At 38.3% G+C, this 25,211-nt stretch overlaps 2 protein-coding genes across 6 annotated transcripts in view; both read right to left on the bottom strand.

Annotated features, from left to right (window-relative positions):
• Window positions 1-25,211, bottom strand: part of CCAR1 (cell division cycle and apoptosis regulator 1) — a 53,825-nt gene that overhangs the window by 2,329 nt on the left and 26,285 nt on the right. For all 5 annotated transcript variants that reach the window (XM_080687996.1, XM_080687993.1, XM_080687995.1 and 2 more), the window contains 13 exons: window positions 24,186-24,411; window positions 23,038-23,151; window positions 22,306-22,472; window positions 21,362-21,572; window positions 20,465-20,548; window positions 18,580-18,765; window positions 12,112-12,303; window positions 7,766-8,005; window positions 7,272-7,383; window positions 4,572-4,654; window positions 4,095-4,241; window positions 1,676-1,796; window positions 1,401-1,586 (listed from right to left, as the gene is read on the bottom strand). In XM_080687996.1, coding sequence (XP_080544122.1) covers window positions 1,401-1,586; window positions 1,676-1,796; window positions 4,095-4,241; window positions 4,572-4,654; window positions 7,272-7,383; window positions 7,766-8,005; window positions 12,112-12,303; window positions 18,580-18,765; window positions 20,465-20,548; window positions 21,362-21,572; window positions 22,306-22,472; window positions 23,038-23,151; window positions 24,186-24,411 — 2,069 coding nt within the window. The remainder of the gene's footprint in view (window positions 1-1,400; window positions 1,587-1,675; window positions 1,797-4,094; window positions 4,242-4,571; window positions 4,655-7,271; window positions 7,384-7,765; window positions 8,006-12,111; window positions 12,304-18,579; window positions 18,766-20,464; window positions 20,549-21,361; window positions 21,573-22,305; window positions 22,473-23,037; window positions 23,152-24,185; window positions 24,412-25,211) is intronic.
• Window positions 10,590-10,877, bottom strand: LOC308257878 (U6 snRNA-associated Sm-like protein LSm2; the record flags this gene model as incomplete). The annotated part of the gene is made up of 1 exon (XM_080688002.1): window positions 10,590-10,877. One exon carries the CDS (start codon window positions 10,875-10,877, stop codon window positions 10,590-10,592), a length of 288 nt encoding a protein of 95 aa, XP_080544128.1.

Genomic DNA, 25,211 nt, shown 5'->3' with positions numbered 1-25,211 from the left:
GTGTCTCTCTCATACCAATGTTTCTCTCTGTCTTTCCTCCTCCCTTCCACTTTCTAAAAATCAATGGAAAAATATCCTTGGGTTGACCTAGCCCAGTGGTCAGCAAACTCATTAGTCAACAGAGCCAAAAAATCAACAGTACAACGATTAAAATTTCTTTGGAGAGCCGAAAAACGACTTCTGCACATGGGCCATGAAGTTTCAATCGCACTGTACTTGAGCGCCTGCACGTGGTATTTTGTGGAAGAGCCACACTCAAGGGGCCAAAGAGCCGTATGTGGCTCGCGAGCCGCAGTTTGCCAACCACTGCCCTAGCCAGTTTGGCTCAGGGGATATAGTGTCAGCCTGTGGACTGAAGGGTCCCGGGTTCGATTCTGGTCAAGGGCGCAAGCCCGGGTTGCGGGCTCGATCCCCAGTAGGGGGTGTGCGGGAGGCAGCTGATCAATGATTCTCTCATCATTGATGTTTCTCTCTCTCTCTTCCCCTCTCCCTTCCTCTGATATCAATAAAAATATATTTTTAAAAAATCCTTGGGTGAAGAGTAACAAAAATAAAATAAAAATCAGATCTTAAAAAAAAAAAAAGGATGAAAAGGATGTTTCTTTCAATAAAGAAACCTGAGAATATGCCCGGTGGAATATGGCTCAATGGTTGAGCGTCAACCTATGTACCAGGAGGTCAAGCTTCAGTTCCCAGTCAGGGCACATGCCTGGTTGCAGGCTTGATCCTCGGGGTGGGACATGCACGAGAGAGCCAATGAGGACTCTCTCTCATCACTGATGCTTCAATCTCTCTCTCCCTTCCTCTCTGAAATCAATAAAAAAATATTTTTAAGAAACAGCAAAAAACAAAACCCTGAGAATACACATGAAGATCTAAGATTAAGTCTTATAGAGCTAAGCAATTTCTTACCTTTAACCAAAATGGTCAAAAGTAAAGTTACATTATGTGGTCTAGACCAGTGGTCAGCAAACTGCAGCTCGCGAGCCACATGCGGTTCTTTGGCCCCTTGAGTGTGGCTCTTCCACAAAATACCACGTGCAGGCGCGCAAGTACAGTGCGATTGAAACTTCGTGGCCCATGCACAGAAGTCGGTTTTAGGCTCTCAAAAGAAATTTTAATCGTTGTACTGTTGATTTTTGGCTCTGTTGACTAATGAGTTTGCCGACCACTGGTCTAGACTAAAACATATGATATATATGTAAAGGTATGTATGTAGGGTGTCCCCCAAAAATATATACATACACTCTGAATAATTATAAAGGTAGTATTTATTAAACTACATTTCATTTTCAAAATGGAGCTACCAGCTGTTTAAGTGTGTATACATTTTTGGGGGACACCCTGTATACATCCCAATAGGGTGTTAGAAGTACTGACACATCCAATTCTGTTCTTACCTGTTTTTTCTTCTAGTAACTGTAGCTTCTGCTCTACTTCAGCTCTTACTTTTTCACTCTTTTCCAATTTTTGCAACAGGCTTCCTACATCTACCATTGCACCATTGTAAACAATAAGGCCAACATTTTCTTCCACATCCTTTGATTCCTGTTTTACTGTTGGTGTTGGAAGTAACAACCTGTTTCCTATAATATAAAAGGTACCATATTTTACTTTTTCTTTAATTAATAATACAATTATATAGTGGCACAATTTTAAAATAATACTCGCAAACCTAGCATATCTTCTTGCAGTGCTTCAGACTCCTCGTGGTTTTCTTCATCTTTTGAGGTATCTGTTAATTTCCGATAAAAGCAAGATTCACGGAGTACTACTTTATTAAGAAGCTTCTTTACCTGTTATATAAACAAGTAAAAAAGTTACAAAGATGAAAATAATTTTTTTACTCCCCTTGAACAAGAACTGTTTTCTCAGGTACTCACTCCCAATGAGAGCACTTAAATCTTTGAACTATCTTCCATAGAAACCTAAAATCCCAATTTGAAAAACCTTTTTTAAACAATTATTATTATTTTTGTTAATCCTCACCTGAGGATATTTTTCCATTTATTTTTAGACAGAGTGGAAGAGAGGCGGAGAGACACAGAGAGAGAAACATCAATGTGAAAGAGACACATCGATTGGTTGCCTCCTGCACACACCTCGACCAAGGCTGAGGATCGAGCCTGCAATCAAGAAATACATGCGCTTGACCAGAATCAAACCCAGGACCCTTCAGTCCACAGGGCTGATGCTCTATCCACTAAGCCAAACCAGCTAGGGCTGAAAAATTTTTGTTAAAAACAAAAGTCTAATGCTGAAAGGAAAACTAACACAAATTATATGTACAAAGACAGTTATTATAGTACCAGAGGCCCGGTGCACGTATTTGTGCACCAGTAGGGTCCCTCGGCCTGGCATGCAGGGATTGGGCTGAAACCGGCTCTCCGATATCCCCCATGGGGTCCCGGATTGCGAGAGGGCAGTTCTCGGGTGACGCACCCTGGAATCGGGCTCCTTGCTCTCTGATTCCAGGTGCATCACCCGAGAACCACAGCTGCCAAGTCACCGCAGCTCGGCAGCTCCTGAGTTAAGCACGTGCCCCCTGGTGGTCAGTGCGTGTCATAGCTACCAGTTGGCCGGTCGAACGGTTGCTTAGGCTTTTATATATAGACTAGAGACCCGGTGCACAGATTTGTGCACACTGAAAGTAAATTAATTAGAAGGTGGCAGGCAGAGTGGGACTGGGCAAGATAGGCTGCACATGCCCTGGAGCCAACCTCTTGCGGTCCCTCCCCAGCTGGCCGCACCTGGGGTGGTGCCGGGGCTCGAAGGGCGTCTACAGAGTGAGCGGGGTCCCTCCGGCAGGTGGGATCCCTCGGCCTGGCCTGCGGGGATCAGGCCGAAACCGGCAGTCTGACATCCCCCGAGGGGTCCCAGAGTGCGAGAGGGCACTCTGCAAAGTTGCTGTTGCTCAGCAGCTCCTGCGTTACGCGTCTGCCCCCTGGTGGTCAGTTCTCATCATTCCTACAAGCCGGTCAGCCAGTCACTTAGGCTTTTACATATATAGATAGAATAGAATGTACAAGGATGTTTATTACAGCATAGTTTGTAATTTTTTTTTGTTTGAAAAAATTTTTAATTCTTTATAGTTTAAAATATTATATATGTCTCCTTTTTCCCCCATTGACCTCTCCCCGCCTGTTCCTGCCCCCTCGCACATGCCCTCACTCCCCTACTGTCTGTGTCCATGGGTTCTGCTTATATGCATGCATACAAGTCCTTTGGTTGATCTCTTACCTCCCTTAGTTTGCAATTCTAAAAAAATGAAAAGCCAGCCAAAACCGGTTTGGCTCAGTGGATAGAGCGTCGGCCTGCGGACTCAAGGGTCCCAGGTTCGATTCCGGTCAAGGGCATGTACCTTGGTTGCAGGCACATCCCCAGTAGGGGGCGTGCAAGAGGCAGCTGATCGATGTTTCTCTCTCATCGATGTTTCTAACTCTCTATCCCTCCTCTCCCTTCCACTCTGTAAAAAATCAATAAAATATATTAAAAAAAAAAAAAAATGAAAAGCCAGCCAGCAACTGCAACTAGTTACGGCAATTATGACACATCTATACCATGTAATATTAAACAGTCATAAGAAGAACGAAGTGGGTATCTATTTTCATGGTAGAATGCCCATGATAGACTGTTAAATGAAAAAAAGTTGTCTATCAATATGTATAAAATGATTTCATACATATTGGATGGGAACTAGAAGGAGAGGGGACATTTAACTCTTTTTTAAAAAAAATGTTTTTACTAATTTCAGAGAGGAAGGGAAAGGGAAAAAGAGATAGAAACATCAATGATGAGAGAAAATCATTGGTCGGCTGCCTCTTGCACATCCTCTACGGGGATCAAGCCTGCAACCCAGGCATGTGCTCTTGACCTGAATCAAAGCCGGACCCTTCAGTCCACAGGCTGACACTCTATCCACTGAGCCAAACCAGCTAAGGCGACATTTAACTTTTTTATACATTTCATAACTGCTTGACTGTACTACTATATTTAATACATATATACTGTATTGCTTTTATACTTTAAAAAGTCAGAGATTTAAAAAAAAGTTACTTAAAAATGCTCTTCATTTTAAATATTCACAAGATTACCTGAGCCCGAGAAAGATGTAGTCCAAGAGTATAAAGTATTTCTTCCAAATCCTTTTCAAGAAGGTAACCACAATGACTTTGATCAAAATAAACAAATGCCATTAACAGATCCCTGTTAACTGTGATCATCTGAGTCTTTTCTTTTTCCTAAAGAGAATATAGAAGATATAGTATATAATTTTTACCCCTGAAAAGTGAGAAATTGAGACTGTGTCCATATAATAACAAAAACTGGAAACCAACACCTTTACCTCATCTTGGCTCAAATAAGTTATCTGGTTTATGTGTATGGGAGAAAGGAGTAAGATATATCTGACATAACCACAAATATCAAAATACCATAATTTTGCTCTGAGTGGTAATATATAGATATACAAGGACCAATAAACTTCATGACTATGTTATGTTTAATAATAAGCCTGGATTATGTAAGAAATGGAATTATCACATTATAAAAAAACAGTAAACAATAAATACCTTATCTTTAGAGGGTCTCTCCTTGCAATACCTGTTGATATCTCTTTTGTCATCTCGTTTGTTTATTTCTTCCTCATCCCGATCTGTAAAATAAATACAAGAGTAGCAAAAATCTCATTTATACAGATTTTCAACTACAACAGAGACAAAAAACACTTTCCTATTACTAATCAGTTTTCAAATGATACATTAGCAAATGGCATGTATTATAGAATTATACCCCTGAAACATATATCTTATTAACCAATGTCACTCCAATAAATTCAAGAAAGGAAAAAAAAGAGACACTCTTGCAAAGAAACACATAAATAAAAATAGTTTGGATTTTGTAAGAAACAGTTAAAAATAATAAGAATCTTATAAACCGACTAGTGCAAAGAAAAGACTGACTTTATTTAATCAGATAAGAAAACCTAATTCTATAAATATCTGGATGGCACAATTTAAAAAAACCTGAATTTTATACACAAAACTGAAAACAATAACAAATTTAAACAAAACACAGAGCCAAGTATATTTTCTAAAAGCTAAAAAGAGTAATACTTTCAACAAAAGCATTTAAATAAAAATAAATAAATAAAATAAAAAGCTAAAAGGAGCCCAGCTGGTGTGGCTCAGTGGTTGAGTATCGACCTATGAACCAGGAGGTCACAGTTCGATTCCCAGTCAGATCACATGCCATGCCTGGTTGCAAGTTTGATCCCCAGTGTGGGGTGTGTAGGAGGCAGCTCTCTCATCATTAATGTTTCTATCTCTCTCTTCATCCCTCCTTCTTCCTTCCTCTCTGAAATCAATAAAAAAATATTTAAAAAAAAATTAAATTGTATACTTAAAATAAGTTTTGTGGTATATATTGGCAACTTCAAACTGTTACTTAAAAACCCAGAAAATTGATAGTGGAACTTTATAGGTACTTTATGGCTGGCATCTATGACTGGTTAGGTAATCTATTGCAGTGGTCAGCAAACTGCAGCTCGTGAGCCACATGCAGCTCTTTGGCCCCTTGAGTGTGGCTCTTCCACAAAATACCACGTGCGGGCGCACACATACAGTGCGATTGAAACTTCGTGGCCCATGCACAGAAGTCGGTTTTCGGCTCTCAAAAGAAATTTCAATTGTACTGTTGATATTTGGCTCTGTTGACTAATGAGTTTGCCAACCACTGATCTATTGTAAAGTATTTTGAATAGCATTCGTATTGGTAAAAGGTTGTTTTAAAACTTGGGCGATATCTTTCAATCTGGCTGCAGCCATCAGGTAAGCCAAGAAGGGCGCTTACAAGTACATTAGGAAGAAGCAGTCTGATATAATGCGCTTTCTTCTCAGGGTGCACTGCCGGCGGTACTGCCAGCTCTCTGCTCTCCACCTGGCCTCATAAAGCTGGGATACAAGGCCACGCAAGGTTATGTGATATATCAGATTCATGAGCACAGTGGTGGCCGCAAATGCTAAGGGTGCAATCTAGGGCAAGACAGTCCATCATATCATGGTGATAACCAGCAAAAATTTGCTGGAAGCCTTTACTCTGCTTCTGAGGAAGACGCTAGGTGGCACTGTGGGGCCCTGAAAGTCCTGAATTCTAACTGGTTTGGTGACATTCAATGCAAATTCATTGAGGTTATCCTCATTGATCCATTCCATAAAGCCATCAGACATCCTGACACCCAATGGGTCACCAAGCCGTCCGTAAGCACCACTATTGGTGGTTCTTGTAGTGCAGCTAGGAGAAGGTGCAATACTCTCCAGCTTCACTGTTACCACTAATATATGTTTGCAAAATTTTTACCTAATAAATAATTAGGTAAAAAATAAAACAAAATTTGGATGTCTAATAGTCTTCATAATAGTTTTCTTCATTTTTGAAAATGCAAAAATCAGCCCTAGCCAGTTTGGCTTGGTGGATAGAGAATCAACCTGTGGACTGAAGGGTCCCAGGTTCGATTCCGGTCAAGGGCACATGCCTGGGTTGTGGGCTCGGTCCCCAGTAGGGGGTGTGCAGGAGGCAGCCGATCAATGATTCTTTCTCATCACTGATGTTTCTATCTCTCTCTCCCTCTCCCTTCCTCTCTGAAATCAATTAATATATATATATATATATATATATATATATATATATATATATATCTCAAAGAAAAATGCAAAAATCAGTTTTCTTTTTTTAAATATATTTTAATTCTCTCACCTAAAAATAAAACTACTTTCTCTAAAGAACGTTTGTATTCTAAAAAATATTAAAATTATAGATTTCAATGATAAAGTTACTAAACAAAAATGTATTTTTTATACTAAGAAATGGATTTTTTTAATTGTTGACAGTATCACAATGTCTCCCATTGTCCCCATGTTGGCCTGCCTCCATTCAGCCCCTATCCCACCCCACACCTTTACCACATTATTGTTTGTATCTATGGGCTACATATATTTAAAAAATAAATAAATAAATAACATATTTTTATTGATTTCAGAGAGGAAGGGAGAGAGAGATAGAACCATCAACGATGAGAGAGAATCATTGATCTGAGAATCATTGATCGGCTGCCTCCTGCATGCCCCATTCTGGGTATCGAGCTCGCAACCTGAGATGTGCCCTTGACCGGAATTGAACCTGGGGCCCTTCAGTCTGCAGGCTGATGATCTATCCATTGAATCAAATCAACCAGGGCTGTATATACGTTCTTTAGAAATAAATTTGAATCATACCATCTTCTTCATCCTCAGCTTCTTCTGCTTCCATTGGATCATATTCATCTTGATTATTATCTTCTTCAGTTTCATCATCATCTTTAGAATCATCTTTTCTTTTATCTTCTTTCTATAATTTAAAATACCTTAAAATAAGCAAAACATCTTGCCAAATATCGACTTAGAACAAACAAAAAATTAAATCCACTAAACTTACTTGAGGTAGAATCACATTATATATTTCTTATTATAATAATACACTTTTGAATTAACTGCCATTCACAATATATGTAAATCAAATCATGCTGTCTGGCTTAAACAAAAAGAATAAACTATAAAACTAGTTACAGATGTTTATATAGGCTTAAGTCAAAGACTTAAATTTTGAATACACTAAAACGTTTCAGTTTTGCCTTTATGTTTCACTATTCTGATGAAACTCATCATCATTTGTTACATTCTAGAGATTAATTGAAAAACTTCTAAATAAGGTTTGGTGGTCAAGGACAGACCTTCCTTTCATCTCTATCTTCTTTTTTATCTTTATCGTCCCCCGATTTTCTTAGTTTGGGTTTTGGCTCATCAATTTCATCATCTCTTTCTTCTTTTTTATCTTTTCTCTCATCTTTTTTGCTTTTCTTTTCCTTTTCTTTTTTGTCCTCTTTCTCAGGAAGAGATAATAATGATTTGTATATTCTGACACCAAAATCTCTCTGAAGCATTTCATTGAAAAGTTCTGCAAACAATGAAACCTATAAAAAGATACCAACAGTAATGCAGACAACTTTAATAGAAATATTGAAAAAATCCAGCAGAGTCAGTAATATGTCAAAGAACTTGCAATATCTAACAATTAATGTGCACTAAAAACAGTTATAATAATTGATGTCAATGATGTTGAGAAGCCTCAAAATCCTCAAAAACTCTTCTGAAGCTATAAATACTATGTTTAGTATCCTCTTGGTCAAATATTATTAAAAAATAAACAAAGTATGCTATAGGAAATTTGAAAAGGAGTAGAAAAAAAAGAACCTCTACTACCTTATACAATTAATCTTCATGATAAATGTACTTCATTCATTTACTCAAGTTTTGGTTTTTTTTTTCAAGTTTTTTTAAAAATGAAATACCTACTGTGTACCACGAACTGTTCCAGGCACTGGGGATATAGTGTGAAGATAAGCACAGCCAGTGTGGCTCAGTGGTTGAGTATCAACCCATGAACCAAGAGGTCACCGGTTCAATTCTCAGTCAGGGCACATGCCCAGATTTTGAGCTCAATCTCCAGTATTGGGTTACAGGGGGCAGCTACTAGATGATGTTTCTCTCTCATCAATGTTCTCTCTCTCTATCCCTCCCTTCCTCTCTTTCTAAAAATCAATAAAAACATTTTATTTTTTAAGAAAGCAGATAAAAATGCCAACTCACATTAGCTAACAATATGGCATTGGGGATACAGTGGAGAAAGCTGATTAAAATTCTAACTCAGACCTAACTGTTTTGGCTCAGTGGATAGAGCGTCGGCCTGCGGACTCAAGGGTCCCAGGTTAGATTCTGGTCAAGGGCATGTACCTTGGTTGCGGGCACATCCACAGTAGGAGGTGTGCAGGAGGCAGCACATTGATGTTTCTCTCTCATTGATGTTTCTAACTCTCTCTCTCCCTTCTTCTCTGTAAAAAATCAATAAAATACATTAAAAAAAAAAAAATCCCAACTCAGCCCTAACCAGTTTGGCTCAGTGGATAGAGTGCCAGCCTGTGGACTGAAAGGTCCCAGGTTCGATTCCGGTCAAGGGCATGTACCTTGGTTGTGGGCACATCCCCAATAGGAGGTGTGCAGGAGGCAGCTGATCGATGTTTCTCTCTCATTGATGTTTCTAACTCTCTAGCCCTCTCTCTTCCTCTCTGTAAAAAATCAATAAAATATGTTTAAAAAAAAATCCCAACTCACATGAGCTAACAAAACAATAAGAAAAAGTACAGAATAATCAAATCAACATCAAATTATAAGGAAACAAGCAAGATGAAAGCAGAGAGTAACAAGACTATAATCAGAGAAGGCCTCTCTGATCAGTTGACATTCTAAAAAGTGACTTGAAGGTGATAGGAGAATGCCATATACAGACACTAGAAGAGCATTCCAGGCAGGGGAAACCAATTCAAATTTTGAGTAGGAAGCATGCATCATTGAGAACACATGGGCAATGAGCTTCAGCATACTCAGGTACCTAAAATTAAATACTAAACTTCTTATGTAAATATATCTAAGGTTAACTGCTTTCAACAAATTAATTTGAAATGCTAAATATGTAATCTTTGGCAATATATTCAGTATATTCGGTAAAACACTTTAATCTTTTTTCCTGATCATAAAGAATAATGCAATGTATTCAAATTATAACTGATCTTACATTTTCTTTAAATCATGCTCAGTCATTATACATTTTTAATAAAAAAAACTCTATTATTAGTAAAATGACCATTAAAGATGTTTAAAATTCTACTTTCTCTTAACCATTAATGTAAACTAAACAAAAATCTCCTTTTGGGTAAGTAAATAGAAAGAGGCATATCTTTTCCTTAAAGTTTTCTATTACCCAGAGATAAAAAGCAATATTTAAATGTACTAGATTAGTACAGAACAGTAACTAGAAGAGCAGAATTAATTCTGCATATCTTTTTATCTACAAGCATTGAAAGACATATATCTACCATTAATATTAAATCAGCTATTTATAATTTTAATGATATATGGTTTTTCTTAGTTATAAAATTTCTTCTAAATTAATATATCAAAATGACTTCTTCATTCTAATAGGTTCAAAGGAAACTAACCAGGGGGATATGTTAGGTGGGGAGGGGAAAAAAGGCCATTTTGTTAGCAAAGGGCTGTTTCACAAATCACTTTGTTTCCACAAGCGTAGCATTAATTTGAGAGCCTCTTACAGCATTAGTTAGACATACAGTACACACTTTATTTATTTTTGCACCATAAATTTTATTCCTGATGCAGGACAGATTCCTTCCATCCCCCCAAATGAATCACATGCTGCTCTGGAAATCTAGGAGATTTTCCCACCATCTCTGGGGAAGGAGTAAAAAAGGCAGGTGCTGGGGACCAAGAACACTGCAGTTTCCCAGACAACTTATCTTTCCCTTCTCACTGAGGATAGCTGCTCCCCACTAATTAGTCTTCTCATCTACTCATCCCTTTTTAAAAAAGCGCCTTCACTACTGAATAACAATAAACATCTTAACTATGAAGGAGGGGTCCTGGGCTGGGACACCAGGTCAAGGATCACCAATGGAAGAGGAAAGGGGAGTAGAGGAGGAGTCATCACTGTTTCTGCTGCAGGGTCTCCTTCCTCGCTGCATTCTGTAGTAACTGCATGTCCACCTCATTTGCGGGCAATTGCACATAGCGGACCACTGAGGCCCGGATGAAGCAGTTCTTCACTGATAACATGTGAGGGTATTTCTCAGGGTCTGTGACACTGATGTTGGTTAGTTTGATGTTGAGATACTGATCCACAGAATGGAGGATCTCACAGATGCGCAGGTCATTCTTGTATTCCGCGACCACATCCTTGCCCACAAGGGACTTGAAAAACGAATACAAGAGCATGGTGCTCGTGCGGAGGGCAGAGGGCCGGACCTGGAAAGAGAGGGCCTGATGCCGTGGGCCAGAGGCCAAGTGGGAACCAGAGCGTGAGCCAGAACATGGGACAGCGTGGGGCAGGGCGTGGCGTGGTAGGGAGCGCCTTGGGGACCTCAGAGTGCAGAAGGGGCTACAGCACACACTTTATAAGCAGTAGGTTATAACAAATATTTTTTCCCTTATTTCTTGAATGACTACTACATGGTAGATACTACTATGAGTTAAATTTATGGCACTGGTGACAAAAAATATCAGATAGATAACATTTAAGGATATTGGCTTATTGGAATTATTAATGTATCAAAAATTTTATTTAAATATCAACATAAACATTTTATATCGAGACCAATATGCATGCATTTCATGTTTTCTAACTACCTCAGTAATCTTCTATATGTGTTTGCAAATGTCTCTAGTCTAAGCACTTTATACTTCATTTTCATCTAACGATTTGGTGGACAATGACTTCTTGGGTCAAATAAGTATGACTGATTTTTCCAATACAATATATAAACTAAAACAAGGTGAGATATGTTGATAAGACATAATAATTGAACATGATTATAATTTTGTACAGGCTATTAAAAATTTAATATTTTCAGATACTTTATATTGCTTTATTCAAAGAATAAAGCAATCATTTGTTTACGGATAAACATCTTCAATTGTTTTAAAAAATGACAAGCTGTATGTTGTAAAGCTGCTCTAAAATAATGGTACAAAGAAATAGATTCATGTTAAAAGGATGAACCTCAATTAGTTTATCTTACACTTCAATCCATCACAAATTGAATTTTCAATGCCATTAATTGGTATTTCAATTCTAGAGTAAGTAATAAAGCATTGCCTCATTTCCAAGAGAGGCAATTAGATATTATGTATCACGTATCTCCTGATATCCTGATGAAACATACCACTACCTTATGAAGTAGTCTTAGAAATAAAGAAATTGAACCTGACTTAAGATCCATCAATTACAGGAAGTACAGAGGCCAGAACAACATTTAAAATATGCCATAGGAATGCAATCAGCAAAAGTGGGTCTGTAGAAAAATCACCTGGTTTTATTTCTCCCCCAAAATAATAAATTGCAAGGAAAAAACAAAGAACAGAATAAAAAAGGACCTTGAAATATAAGATATATTACCCAATCAAATTGTGTGGCTCTCATTTGGATCCCAATTCAAACTTAAATCAGTACCTCAAATGAATGTTCTTTATTATCTTCTAATCTGTAGTCCAAAAGTACGCTCAAAGACATGATGCTACAATCAAACTTGCCACTTTTTGCAGCCCAATTTGGATGTACAATAATGGCTGGTTCATCAGGCAAAATATATCTTCTTTCCCGACGCTGGCGTTCCATTTCCTCTTGACGTTTTCTTTCTTCTTCCTAACAATTTGAAATTTTAAGTAGAAGTTAAATTTCCATGTACAATATGTACATACAGTTGACCCTTGAACCACATGATTTGAATTGCATAGGTCCACTCATATGTTAATTTTTTTTAATACTTGTAATGTTTTTATCCCTGGCTAGGAGTCTGAGGATGTGGAGGGCCAACTGTATGCACTGATCTAAGACATTTTATTTAGAAGACTTGAGTACCCACGGATTTTAGTATCCATAGTGGTTCCTGGAACTAATCCCCAAAATATATCAAGGGTAGCAAGTTTTGGGGGAGTCAAAAGTTGCACAAAGATTTTTTTAAAAAATATATTTTATTGATTTTTTCAGAGAGGAAGGGAGAGAGATAGTTAGAAACATTGATGAGAGAGAAACATCGATCAGCTGCCTCCTGCACACTCCCTACTGGGTATGTAGCCACAACCAAGGTACAGGTACATGCCCTTGAACAGAATCGAACCTGGGACCCTTGAGTCCGCAGGCCGATGCTCTATTCACTGAGCCAAACTGGTTAGGGCGTACAAAAATTTTTAAAAATCGATTTTTAGAGAGGAAAAGGGAGGGAGAGGAGAGAAGGGGAGAGAGGAAAAGAGGGAGAGAGAATAACATCGATTTGTTGTTCCACTTATTCATGTATTCACTGGTTGCTTCTTTTATGTGCCTTGACGGGAGAATGAACCCACAACCTTGGCACACCAGGACAACTCTCTAACCAACTGAGCTACAGCCAGGCCTCTGAATGCAGATTTTTGACTGAGCAGGAGCTGGTGCCCCTAGACCCAGCATTGTTCAAGAGTCAACTGTAATCAAATGTAGATCATGTAATGAAAAAATTCCCTGACTCCTTCTGATGATTTCCAACCCTAAGGGCTAAAATGTAGAAAAGTTCAAATTTACTCAAGTCTTAGCTGGTTTTTTTTGTTTTGTTTTGTTTTTAAAATATATTTTATTGGTATTTTACAGAGAGGAAGGGAGAGGGATAGAGAGGTAGAAACATCGATGAGAGAGAAACATCCATCAGCTGCCTCCTGCACACCTCCCACTGGGGATGTGCCCACAACCAAGGTACATGCCCTTGACCGGAATCGAACCCGGGACCCTTCAGTCCGCAGGCCGACGCTCTATCCACTGAGCCAAACCGGTTTCGGCAAGTCTTAGCTGTTTTTATGGCTTCTTTGTATTTCCCAGCATAAGAAAGTACCTGTGAAGAGGGGGGGAAATACCTATGTTAATGTTACATAAATCAGGGGATTCTGGGAAAATACTGGTGGTAGCACAGTTTCTGGATCTTCCTAAATCCACACAATTAAAGAGATAGAGCCCTATCTGGTTTGCTCAGTGGATAAGAGTATTGGCCCCTGAAGTGAAGGGTTGTAGGTTCCATCCCTGGCCCAGGTTGGGAGGCATGTGGTGTGGGAAGCAACCAATCAATGTGTCTCTCTCACATCAATGTTCCTCTCTCTGTGTCTCTCCCCATCCCTTCCACTCTCTCTAAAAATCAATGGAAAAAATATCCTCGAATAAGGATTGACAACAACAACAACAGAGGATAATCTAGATACCAAACCCAAAATCCATGCACATTCACAACAAAACAAGGTAACAAAGTATCTCCATTAACCCCAATGTACAAGAGGGTGAAAAAAAAAGCCCTAAGAACCAGATCTGTTCCTGGTGTCCGTGTATGGGGAAGGCAGAGGGGAGTAATGGAGTTGTCCTGAAGGATCTAAGGACAGGAAAACCATGAAATATTCCAAAGGGGAAGAAAAAACAATAGTCAACAGGCATTCAACTGGAAACCGAAGTAGATCAATTACGAACAGCAGCTCAAATTAGGCAAAGTTCTACTTCCAACAATAGTGAATTAAGATCTGAAAGGGTCTAGAACATTCTAGCCCTATAAATCTACAAAGCTGATTTATCAGGGCACCCTTCCAGCACAGGGCCCCACACTGAGGAGAAACTTCTGGGAGTAGAATCAATACTGAGCTGAAACCGGTTTGGCTCAGTGGATAGAGCGTCGGCCTGCGGACTGAAGGGTTCCGGGTTCGATTCCGGTCAAGGGCATGTACCTTGGTTGTGGGCACATCCCCAGTGGGAGGTGTGCAGGAGGCAGCTGATGGATGTTTCTCTCTCATCGATGTTTCTACCTCTCTGTCCCTCTCCCTTCCTCTCTGTAAAATATCAATAAAATATATTAAAAAAAAAAAAAAAAAGAATCAATACTGAGCAGGAGAGGGACAACAGAGACCTGGGAAGAGAAGGTCCAGATAAAAGTGGCCGGTGTGGCTCAGTTCGTGGGACCTTGTTCTGTGCACCAAAAGGTTGTTGGTTCGATTCCCAGTTTGGGCACATGCACGGTTTCAGGCTCCATCCCAGGTAAGGGGCGTGTAGGAGGCAGCCGATTGATGTTTTGCTTGAACACTGATGTTTACGTGTCTCTCTCTCTCTCTCTCTCTCTCTCTCCCTCCCACCCTCCCTCCAGCCCTACCCGGCCCTTCCTCTCTGAAAATCAATTTTAAAAATCTTAAAAAAGAAAAAGTGACAGGGCAATAGAGAAATCTCAGAAAGAAAGCCATCTTATTGCTTGACAGAATAAGAAAACAACAGAACATAGAGCTCCGTAAAGTTAGAAAAGCTATCTGAAGCAACCTCCTTCTATTCAAATTTTAAGCAAACTACATTCACATAAATGAGCGCAACGGAAGGTCAATTCCATACAAAGTTACTATTTTTTTTTTTTTTTTAAAGGAGCAGAATTAGATCCCTACAGGCCATGAAAGTAGGCCAAAAAGACATTAAGAAATGATTAACAAGGCATGAAAAAACAACATAAGAATTTAAAAAGTAGCCCTAACTGGTTTGGCTCAGTGGATAGAGCGTTCGCTTGCGGACTGAAGGGTCCCAGGTTCGATTCCGGTCAAGGGCATGTACCTTGGTTGCGGGCACATCCCCAGTAGGGGGTGTGCAGGAGGCAGCTGATCAATGTTTCTCTCTCATCGATGTTTCTAACTCTCTATCCCTCTCCCTTCCTCTCTGGAAAAAAAAAAAAAATCAATAAAATATATTTTTAAAAAAAAGAATTTAAAAAGTAAAAAATAAGGTGTTAGCATTAAAGAAATAATTAGAAAAAAACAAGTTTCAGAAATTTAAGAATAAAACCAGAAGAAACAAAAAGCAAATAAATACAAGAAATAATGCCTTAAAAGATAACAGAAAAGGGAACTTGCTTGTTCATAGCAGTATTATTCACAATAGGTGAGAGATGAAAACAACCCCCAATACCCATCAACAGATGAATAAACAAAATGTGGTATATATACAGACAATGCAACATTATTCAGCCTCAAAAAAGAAATGAAGTTCTGGTATATGCTACAACATTGAAAACATTATGCTAAGTGAGAAAAGTCAGACACAAAAGGACATCTACTATATAATTCCACTTACATGAAGTATCTAATACAGGCAAATTCATAGTAACAGAAAGCAGAATAGAAGTTCTAAGGGATTGGGAGAGAGAGGTGGAGAGTTAGTATTGTTTGGGATAATGATAAGTTTCTGGAAATGTAGAGTGGTGACGATTGCACTTAATGCCACTGAACTATATACTAAAAAATGGTATAATGATCATTTTTATTCATGTATATTTTATCACACAAAAAAAAGTTTGTTAAAGAGAAACTTTCCTGGAAAGTCAGAAATTACATATTGAAAGAGCACACTGCCCTAACCGTTTTGGGTCAGTGGATAGGCCTACAGACTGAAGGATTCCAGGTTCGATTCCGGTCAAGGGCACATTGCTCGGGTTGCGCGCAGGAGGCAACCAATCAATGATTCTCTCTCATCACTGATATATCTCTCTCTCCCTCTCCCTTCCTCTCTGAAATAGATTAAAAAAAAAAAAAAAGGAGAAGAAGAAGAAAAAAGGAAGAGCACACCATGCCCTAGCTGGTTTGGCTCAGTGGATAGAGCATTGGCCTGCGGACTAAAGGGTCCCAGGTTCGATTCCAGTCAAGGGCACATGCCTGGGTTGTGGGCTCGGTCCCCAGTAGGGGGGTATGCAGGAGGCAGCCGATTGATAACTCTCTCTCATCATTGATGTTTCTATCTCTCTTTCCCTCTCCCTTCCTCTCTGAAATCAATAAAAGATATATTTTTAAAAAATTATTTTTAATTAAAAAAAATTTTATATTCAGCAAAACTGATTTTCAAGCATAAAGGGTATAGTCTAACTGTTATCAATATACAAGGACTTAAATAATAGTACCATGAGCTCTGAGGAATCTGAGAGATGAACTTCAGAGACCCTATAAGTGGACTAGTAGTGAGCATCAGATATTTACTTGTAGAACCAAGATTAAATTAGTATTAAAAGACAGTATAGTATGTAATGCTGCATGCTAGAACAATGTATTTTTAGCACAACATAAAAACAATAAGAAAATAGGGACGGAAAATGCAAAAATATTTTCAAACTAACTTTGGCAAGAATATTGATGGTGGTACAATTAGTATTGTGTGTCTGAATATATTCCCACCCACTGGCCAAAAAAAAAAAGGGACAATCTGAGCTTCAATAAGAATAAGAACTCTCTGGTGAGCATTATGCTAAGCGAAATAAGCCAATCAGAGAAAGATAAATATCACATGATCTTACTGATTTGTGGAATGGAATGAACAACATAAACTGATGAACAAAAATAGATCCAGAGACAGAGAAGCATCGAACAGATCGTCAAACCTCAGAGGAAAGGGGGTGGGGAGGGTAAGAGATCAACCAAAGGACATGTATTCATGCATATAAGCATAACCAATGGACACAGACATTAGGGAGGTGAGGGCATGTGCTGGGGGGGTGGGAGTGGCCGGGGAGAGGTCAATGGGGGAAAAAGGAGACATATGTAATACTTTAATCAATAAAGAATAAAAAAAATAAAAGAATAAGAACTCTCAACAATAAAGATTAACAGCCCTAACCCGTTTGGCTCAGTGGATAGAGCATCGACCTGCGGACTGAAGGGTCCCAGGTTCGATTCCGGTCGGGGGCATGTACCTTGGTTGCGGGCACATCCCCAGTAGGGGGCGTGCAGGAGGCAGCTGATTGATGTCTCTCATCGATGTTTCTAACTTTCTTTTTTTTTTTTTTTTTAATATATTTTATTGATTTTTTACAGAGAGGAAGGGAGAGGGACAGAGAGCTAGAAACATCGATGAGAGAGAAACTTCCATCAGCTGCCTCTTGCACACCTCCCACTGGGGATGTGCCCACAACCAAGGTACATGCCCTTGACCGGAATCAAACTCGGGACCCTTGAGTCCGCAAGCCGACGCTCTATCCACTGAGCCAAACCGGTTTTGGCCGATGTTTCTAACTTTCTATCCCTCTCTCTTCCTCTCTGTAAAAAATCAATAAAATATAAAAAAAAACACAAAAAAAAACAATAAAGATTAACAAAAAAGAGTAAGAAATACAGACTTGAAACCCATTCAAATATGATTAAATTCATACTTATATTAAAAACAAACAAACACATAACCATCTCAAGATGACAGGGAACCTAATTCATTATCTTGAAAACTGGATAAAAACTGATTCTGTCTTCTACAGCAGGCCCTTTGTAAACTCAGATTTCACATCCCTAGATTTAAATGAATCAAAAATATTTGGGGGGGGTAGGGGTAGAGTGAAAAAAAAAAATCCCAGACTTCTGAAAAACAACACTGAAAATTTCCATATGCCAAGACTATGCTGAATTCACTCAAATAATGTGTAGGCATTCCCTACTGTAGTCTATTTGCAAACATAGGTTGTATGTAAATACTGTCACTTTATATAAGAGACTTAAGCATCCTCTGATTTTGGTATCCATGGGGGTCGTGGAACCTATCCTCCAAGGATACTGAAAGAAGACTGTATTTGAATTAAAAAACTATACCACCGGGTAATCAAATAGATAAGAGGAATATGTGAAAATAAAAGATAACAATTATAATATCACCATTTTCACCTGAAATCTTCCTGTCTTGAACAGTTCAATTCTAAAGCAATTCCTCCAGGCAGAGTAGAAGTCTACAAAAGGGATGGAGGCAGGCAGGAAGGGAGAGCTACAATGATCCAGGGCAGATGAGCTGCCCAGTTACCAGCAATAAAACCCAAATGGAGCCAAGAATGCATCCAAACAGCAAAACAATGTAGGGTAGGAAGTCAGACCAAAGTAGAGTAAGGTAACAAGTATATTTAAGTGATTTAGTATATACCTCTTTATCATCTTCAGATTTTCTATCATCCTCCTCTTCATCTTCTTTTTCAGATTTCTCTAATTCCTTTTGTTCTTCCTTTTGCTCTTCTACTTTAAGCTGCTTTGTCAATCGAGCTATTAACTGGGATTTTAACCCTTTGGAGCTAAGGGCTCGACTTTCTAATTCTTTTCGAAGATCATTTACCTAAATATACAGAGTATAAAAATACAGGAAAAGAAAACAGGATATTGAAATAGAGAATAAACTGCAATTATCATCTGATTTTTTAAAACTTTAGTGAAAGGGATACTTATACAGCTCATAAAAGGTTTGTAAAAATGCAAACTGATTAGAACATTTTTGAAAAATAACTTACAACATGCATTAAGATGCTTAAAAATAGTTAATGTCTCTGACCCAGCCATTCTAATTTCTGGGAATTCACTCTAAAGAAATAACCTAAACAGATAAAAAGAAGCAACTTTATACATTCCTTTTCAGAGTCTCTTCCTCCAAAAGAGTAAATGATCGAAATATCCGATAAAAGGGTAATACTTAAGAAAAAACAGTACATCAGCTAGATAAAACAGCATACATTTAAAATTAATTACATGGGAAACACTAATATTAATTGAAAAGGATGAGATAGCAACTTCCTACACGCAACCAATTACAAGCTTATACCCAGAAAAAAAGAATGGAAAAAAATACAACAAAATTTTAAGAGTAGTTATATTTGAATGATAGGCTCAAATAATTTTTTTCTTCTATCTTTCATGTAAGCACCAATTTTTAAAATAAGCATGCATTATATCCTATATAATAAAGAGGTGATATGCAAATTGACCCTCACACCCTCACAAGATATCTCCCTATGACCAGGCTGGCAGGGGGGTTAGTGAGGGATGACCAAATGACTGAACAAGCAGACTGTGTAGGGCGACCAGGCCAGCAGGGGGGGAGGAGAGGGTGGGCAGTTGGGGGTGACCAAGCTAGTGGGGGGGGGCACAGTTGGGGGCGATTAGACTGGCAGGGGGGGCAGTGAGGGGTGACTAGGCCAGTGGGGTGGGGGCAGTTAGGGGCGATTAGGAGCCAGCAGTCCAGGACTGTGAGAGGGACATCCTCCAAGGGGTCCCGGATTGGAGAGGGTACAGGCTGAGCTGAGGGGACCCCCCACCCCTGCACAATTTTCATGCACTGGGCCTCTAGTTTATAATAAAAACAAATACAAGCTTTAGAATAAGAAACTTAAGCCCAGCCAATGTGGCTCAGTGGTTGAGTGTCAACCTATGAACCAGGAGGTCACGGTTCGATTCCGGGTCAGGGCACATGCCCAGGTTGCAGGCTCAATTCCCAGTGTGGGGCATGCAGGAGGCAGCCGATCAATGATTCTCTCTCATAATTGATGTTTCTCTCTATCCCTTCCCCTTACTCTCTGAAATATATATGTTTTGTTTTTTTTTAAAGAAACTTAATAGCAAAGCCATTAGTTTGACAAAACGTCCTAGGATGCAGGCTTACTCTATTTGCCTATATTTTCTGTATCTATAGGACTCTGTGTAAAGCCTGATGTTGATGACAACTTGAAGTAGTGCAAGAATAACAAACATTCTTATGAATGTACCTGGTAACCAGATTTGATCGCTGGCGCCAGTTGGAGCGCATGTGGGAGGCACCAATCGATGTGTCTCTCTCTGTCTCTCCCCCTCCCTTACACTCTCTAAAAATCAGTGGAAAAATATCTTCAGGTGAGGATTAACAACAACAAAAAACAACAATGTGGGTTAAAAAGCTAGTTTCATGACAAAGAAGAAATACTTTTTCTGGCTGAGAAGCGAAGTTAATCAGCTTTTATGTGTTAAATAACAAACTGCAAAAGCAACTACCTCTTTCAAAGTTTTACCTTCATTGTCTTTGGGTCAAGTTTAGACCAATGGGTAGGAGTAGAAATTTCTTTAGCTTCACCATCATCCTTCTCTTCTTCATCCTGATATACAAAGTTAAGAACCTAATTATTATTCTGAAACCTTAAAATAAAGGTAATTTATTTTTAAAAGTCTGTTGCTGATCTGTGCAAGGTCACAAATGTTTCAGATTGTCTTCTCCTAAAGTTATTTAGGCAAATCCACGTACATACATTCTACCACTTTTAATTGATCACAAAGACACTCATCAGCCAATCAAAGCCAGATCTGTGAAACACAAAAGGGTGATAAATTACAACACAAAGGATATCAGGGATGCACAAACACTGCTGGTCTCCACTAACCACACAGTGTGTGATCTTGCCCCAATTTTCAAACCACCCAAAGTTAAGGTTGATTTAGCCAGACCTTTCAAATGTACCAAAGATGATGCCACATAGCCTGAAATTTCAAATCTCTCAGACTTGTGGTTGTCCAATTTCAAATATCCATGATTAGAACTGATGACCGTGAAAGAGAAAATTTTTTAAATTTTAGAAAATGGCAAAATGTTTAAAATGGCTTAATACTGAATCTTGCTCAACAACTGGTCCCAGATTCCAGCAACTAAACCTATGATAAAAACAAAATTCTGTGCAATTTAAGCACAACTTATTTTCCTTTGAGGTCTTAGAACTCTTAAAGTTAGCATAACAGACAGATTTTTTTTAAAGAGAAAAGAACATACAACTATACTGCTGAAAGCTGGATTACCAGTCGCTGTTACCAGTTATGTTCCTCCATGTGTGTTTGTTATGTAGTGTGTGGTGTGCTTTGTGCCTGTGTTCCTGTGCCTGTGAGAAGCGGAAATAGAAAAAGGGATTAGCGTTCAGTGCCTGTTCTCCATCAGCCTCCTTGCGTTCACCCTGAAGCTTCTCCACCAGCTGCTGCTTGTATCCTCGGGAGAGGGTTTCCCACTCTGAGCGGGTGGGAAGGCAATGCCAAACATCCGGGAAAAATAAAACCACTGTCTCCACATGAGCTGGAACTGTACGCCCCTTGTGGGTCTCCTCAGGGCGATGGTAGCGAATCTCTGCAAAACGGTACCTGTTGCAAGGGAAGAAGCATGTTGGAAAAAAAATTCTAAAATACATTTTAAAGACCCTAGTTCACTTGTAGCACATCAAGTAAAGAAATTTTGCTGCAAGAACTTGAGGTTGGTCTAAAGAAAAAAAAATTATAGAAGCCATAGTTCCTCTTTTGGTACATTTGTATAATATTTATAGTTAAAAGAAGAATATGTTCCCCAAGGCATTTTCATGTTTGATTACAGAGCTACGCATATTTTAGGGAATACCTGAAGAAGCTGGATAGCTGTTCAGATTTCATGTGCTAAAAAAAAAAATTCTCAATTAAGTCACAAGAAATATACTAAAATACACAGGACAAATAAGCCTCAAGAGAAAATATGGCTGAACAAAAATAATCAGCAACTACATCATCTTATAACAAAAGAATTATAATGAAATGAAGTTCTCTTGACGATCTTCTCCAGCTATACATGAAATGAAAAATATTTTCAACATACATTGAAATTTCCGAAGTACAGCATAACAAAGCATTTAAATTTTCAGTTTATTTTGATTAGTTCTTACATCCGCCCTCCCCCAAACATTTTTGGCACCAAATAAACTTTTGCTACAAATTGGGATTTTTTTCCTCTGAGGTTACCTGCATGATCAAGGTTGCTAAAATAAGGGGGAGTGTAGGCTGATAGACAAGATCATCTACATAAACTATTAGAAAAACATTTCTAATCAAAAAATGAATTGGTACTTACCATTGTGTGCATACACTTAGATCAATGCCTGTCAGAGCCTTACAACAACGAATAGCAGTCTTAATCAACACAGAGGGATCTTTTTCTGGGTCTGGTCCATCCAACGAAGGAGACCAGTGGCCTCCAATGGCCATGGCTTCATCCTTGCCTTTCATGCCCACTAAAAACTAATTCAAAACAAAGAATCATTTACATATATTATGCAACTTATAAAATCACACATAAAATACTTGAAAAGGAAAGGTACAAACCTTTCCAATATCATTTTTACTACCTCTGGTATCTGTCAGTCAAGGAAGAGTTCAGTTCATCGTGTTCCACACTGCATTTCAGCAATGGAATAGGATTTACACATCATAACTCATCCTTCTAAAACATTTCTTCAGATAAAGAGTTCTTTTAAAGAAACAAGCTATAATTCACACTTTAAAAGCACCCAAAGATACACTAAATCATTATCACTAAGATTTATCTATACTACAAATATAGAACATCAAAATGACAGCTGAACTAGTGACAAAATGAATAAGATATAACCATAATCTGCAATGAGAAAAACATTAACATCATTACAGTCTGAATGCCTTAATATTAAAATTATTATTAAACCTATCAACAAGATTAATTTTAAATTACCTATATAATACACACACACACACACACACACACACACACACACACAATTAGAACCAACCAAAGCAAATATACATCTAAAGTTATGTTTCATTTTACCTTAACAAGTCTAGCAGGATGTTGAAATCCATCTCGAAGTTCTTGTGGGTCTTCAGCTAGAGCACAGGACTTATGATACAAATCTTCCATACTAGGGCTAGCCATCAGCATTACCTATTATAGTCAAATAATTCAATCCTGTCAAAAGTCTATGTAAAGAAAATGAGAAGCACTACGTACTATCCTTACATATTAGATACCAAAATTTTTTTTTTTTAATATATTTTATTGATTTTTTACAGAGAGGAAGGAAGAGGGATAGAGAGTTAGAAACATCGATGAGAGAGAAACATCGATTCAGCTGCCTCCTGCACACCTCCTACTGGGGATGTGCCCGCAACCAAGTTACGTGCCCCTGACCGGAATCGAACCTGGGACCCTTCAGTCTGCAGGCTGACGCTCTATGCACTGAGCCAAACCGGTTTTGGCTAGATACCAAAATTTTTTATAAAAATGGAAAATAAAATGCTACAGCACCCAGCAGGTGTGACTCAGTGGTTGAGCATTGACGTATGAACCAGAAGGTCACAGATCGATTCCCAATCAGGGCACAGGCACAGGTTGCGGGCTTGGTCCCCAGTAGGGGGTGTGTAGGAGGCAGCCGATCAGTGATTCTCATCATTGATGTTTCTACCTCTCTCTACCTCTCCCTTCCTCTCTGAAGTCAACAAAAATATATTAAAAAAAAAAAAAAAATCTATGGCAGAAATGCGATTAGATACCTTATAATTATATAGTTTTAACTTTTCAAGGGATGCTTTTTGATGTTTTAAAACAGCAGAAAACTACTGATCATAGCAATATACTAAAAGTTGCCCTGCAGACTAACATATAATACATTCACCCACAACTATGTTTTATCTGGCCTAGTCAAAGTCATAGAGCATTCCAAAAAAACTCATTACATCAACTTCATCTTCACATTTTTATGTGGTTCAAAGTGTTAAAAAATAACCATAATTTTACAGTTCAAGAGGTAAGGTAAAGAGAGGTTAAATTAAATTACTTAAAAAACAAAACAGCAGACAAGAAAACGTAGGAATTCAAGGTCTTAAACCTAATAACCACTTTCTGAAAATTATCTCCACATACACTCTTAATATGAGTAACTGCTCATAAATTTTAGCTGTGTATCGCAAAATACAAACCTTTGCACTGTATAAGTGGTCGGCATCTGGTGGATCAAGAATGGCCATATTTTTTTCTAAGGACTCTACTTCTCTGTGCATTACAAAGAAATTGCAGTAATTTCCCAGCTGAAATGGTCTTGACAAAGGGAAAGCATCCACCCATGTAAACTGAGCATCAAAAAAGTCACTAGGTATATATAAATTCTGATAACGGCGCCTTAGTTCCATCATGTCACAACTAGGACTGAAAAAAAGATGTAAGTAGTGAATAAAAAGCCTTAATACCAATGAGTATACAAACATTCACTCAATTCTGAAGCTAAACATCTAACCTGACATGGCTAAAAGCCAGCTGCAAATGGTCAATTATTAATGAGCTATCGATGTGCAGAAAGGCATATGATAATCTCATTTTCAAATTGTTTACTTACAGCTTTGAATAAATAACATATCTAAATGTTACCTTTATTTCTTTACTTTTTGTGTGTAGCTTAAAATTCATTAGAGAAGACCCTTTGAAATAACTTCAACCCCAGCTCCAGGGAAGATCTGAACAAAAGCAGGTCTGTCTCAGTTGAAACTGTGCACTTTTGAGAAAACTATGGTTCATATAGAATGACAGAAAGAAGGGATAAGAGTGGTACCAAATTAGTATGAGTCCTCCTCAATCAGTTTTATACAGCGTAGAAATACAACTTTTATTCTACAGCAAGATCCTAGGTCAAGAATATTTACATTCAAAATTAAATAAAATTCACGTGAAAGCAAAATCCAAATCTTTTTTGGATTATCGACACTTCCATACCTCTCAGTGTTAGTGATTAAGATCCGTACCGGATTGTTCATTATGTAAAAAGAGGGTAAGATTCTGGCCTTTTAAACCTGGCATACTGATTTTTTTTAAAGGTTCATTTCCTTTTTCCTAAGAAGCAAAGCTTTTAAGGGAGAGAAACTAAAAGGTAAATCAATCTGATAAAAAGCCAAGAGATTTCTGTTAAAAGCATAATGAAAAATGGACAACGCAATTTGTAATATGAAAAGATA

This window comes from Plecotus auritus, assembly GCF_963455305.1.
Source record: "Plecotus auritus genome assembly, chromosome: 9".
Taxonomy (NCBI): domain Eukaryota; kingdom Metazoa; phylum Chordata; class Mammalia; order Chiroptera; family Vespertilionidae; genus Plecotus; species Plecotus auritus.
This window is presented reverse-complemented; position numbering and strand designations above follow the sequence as displayed.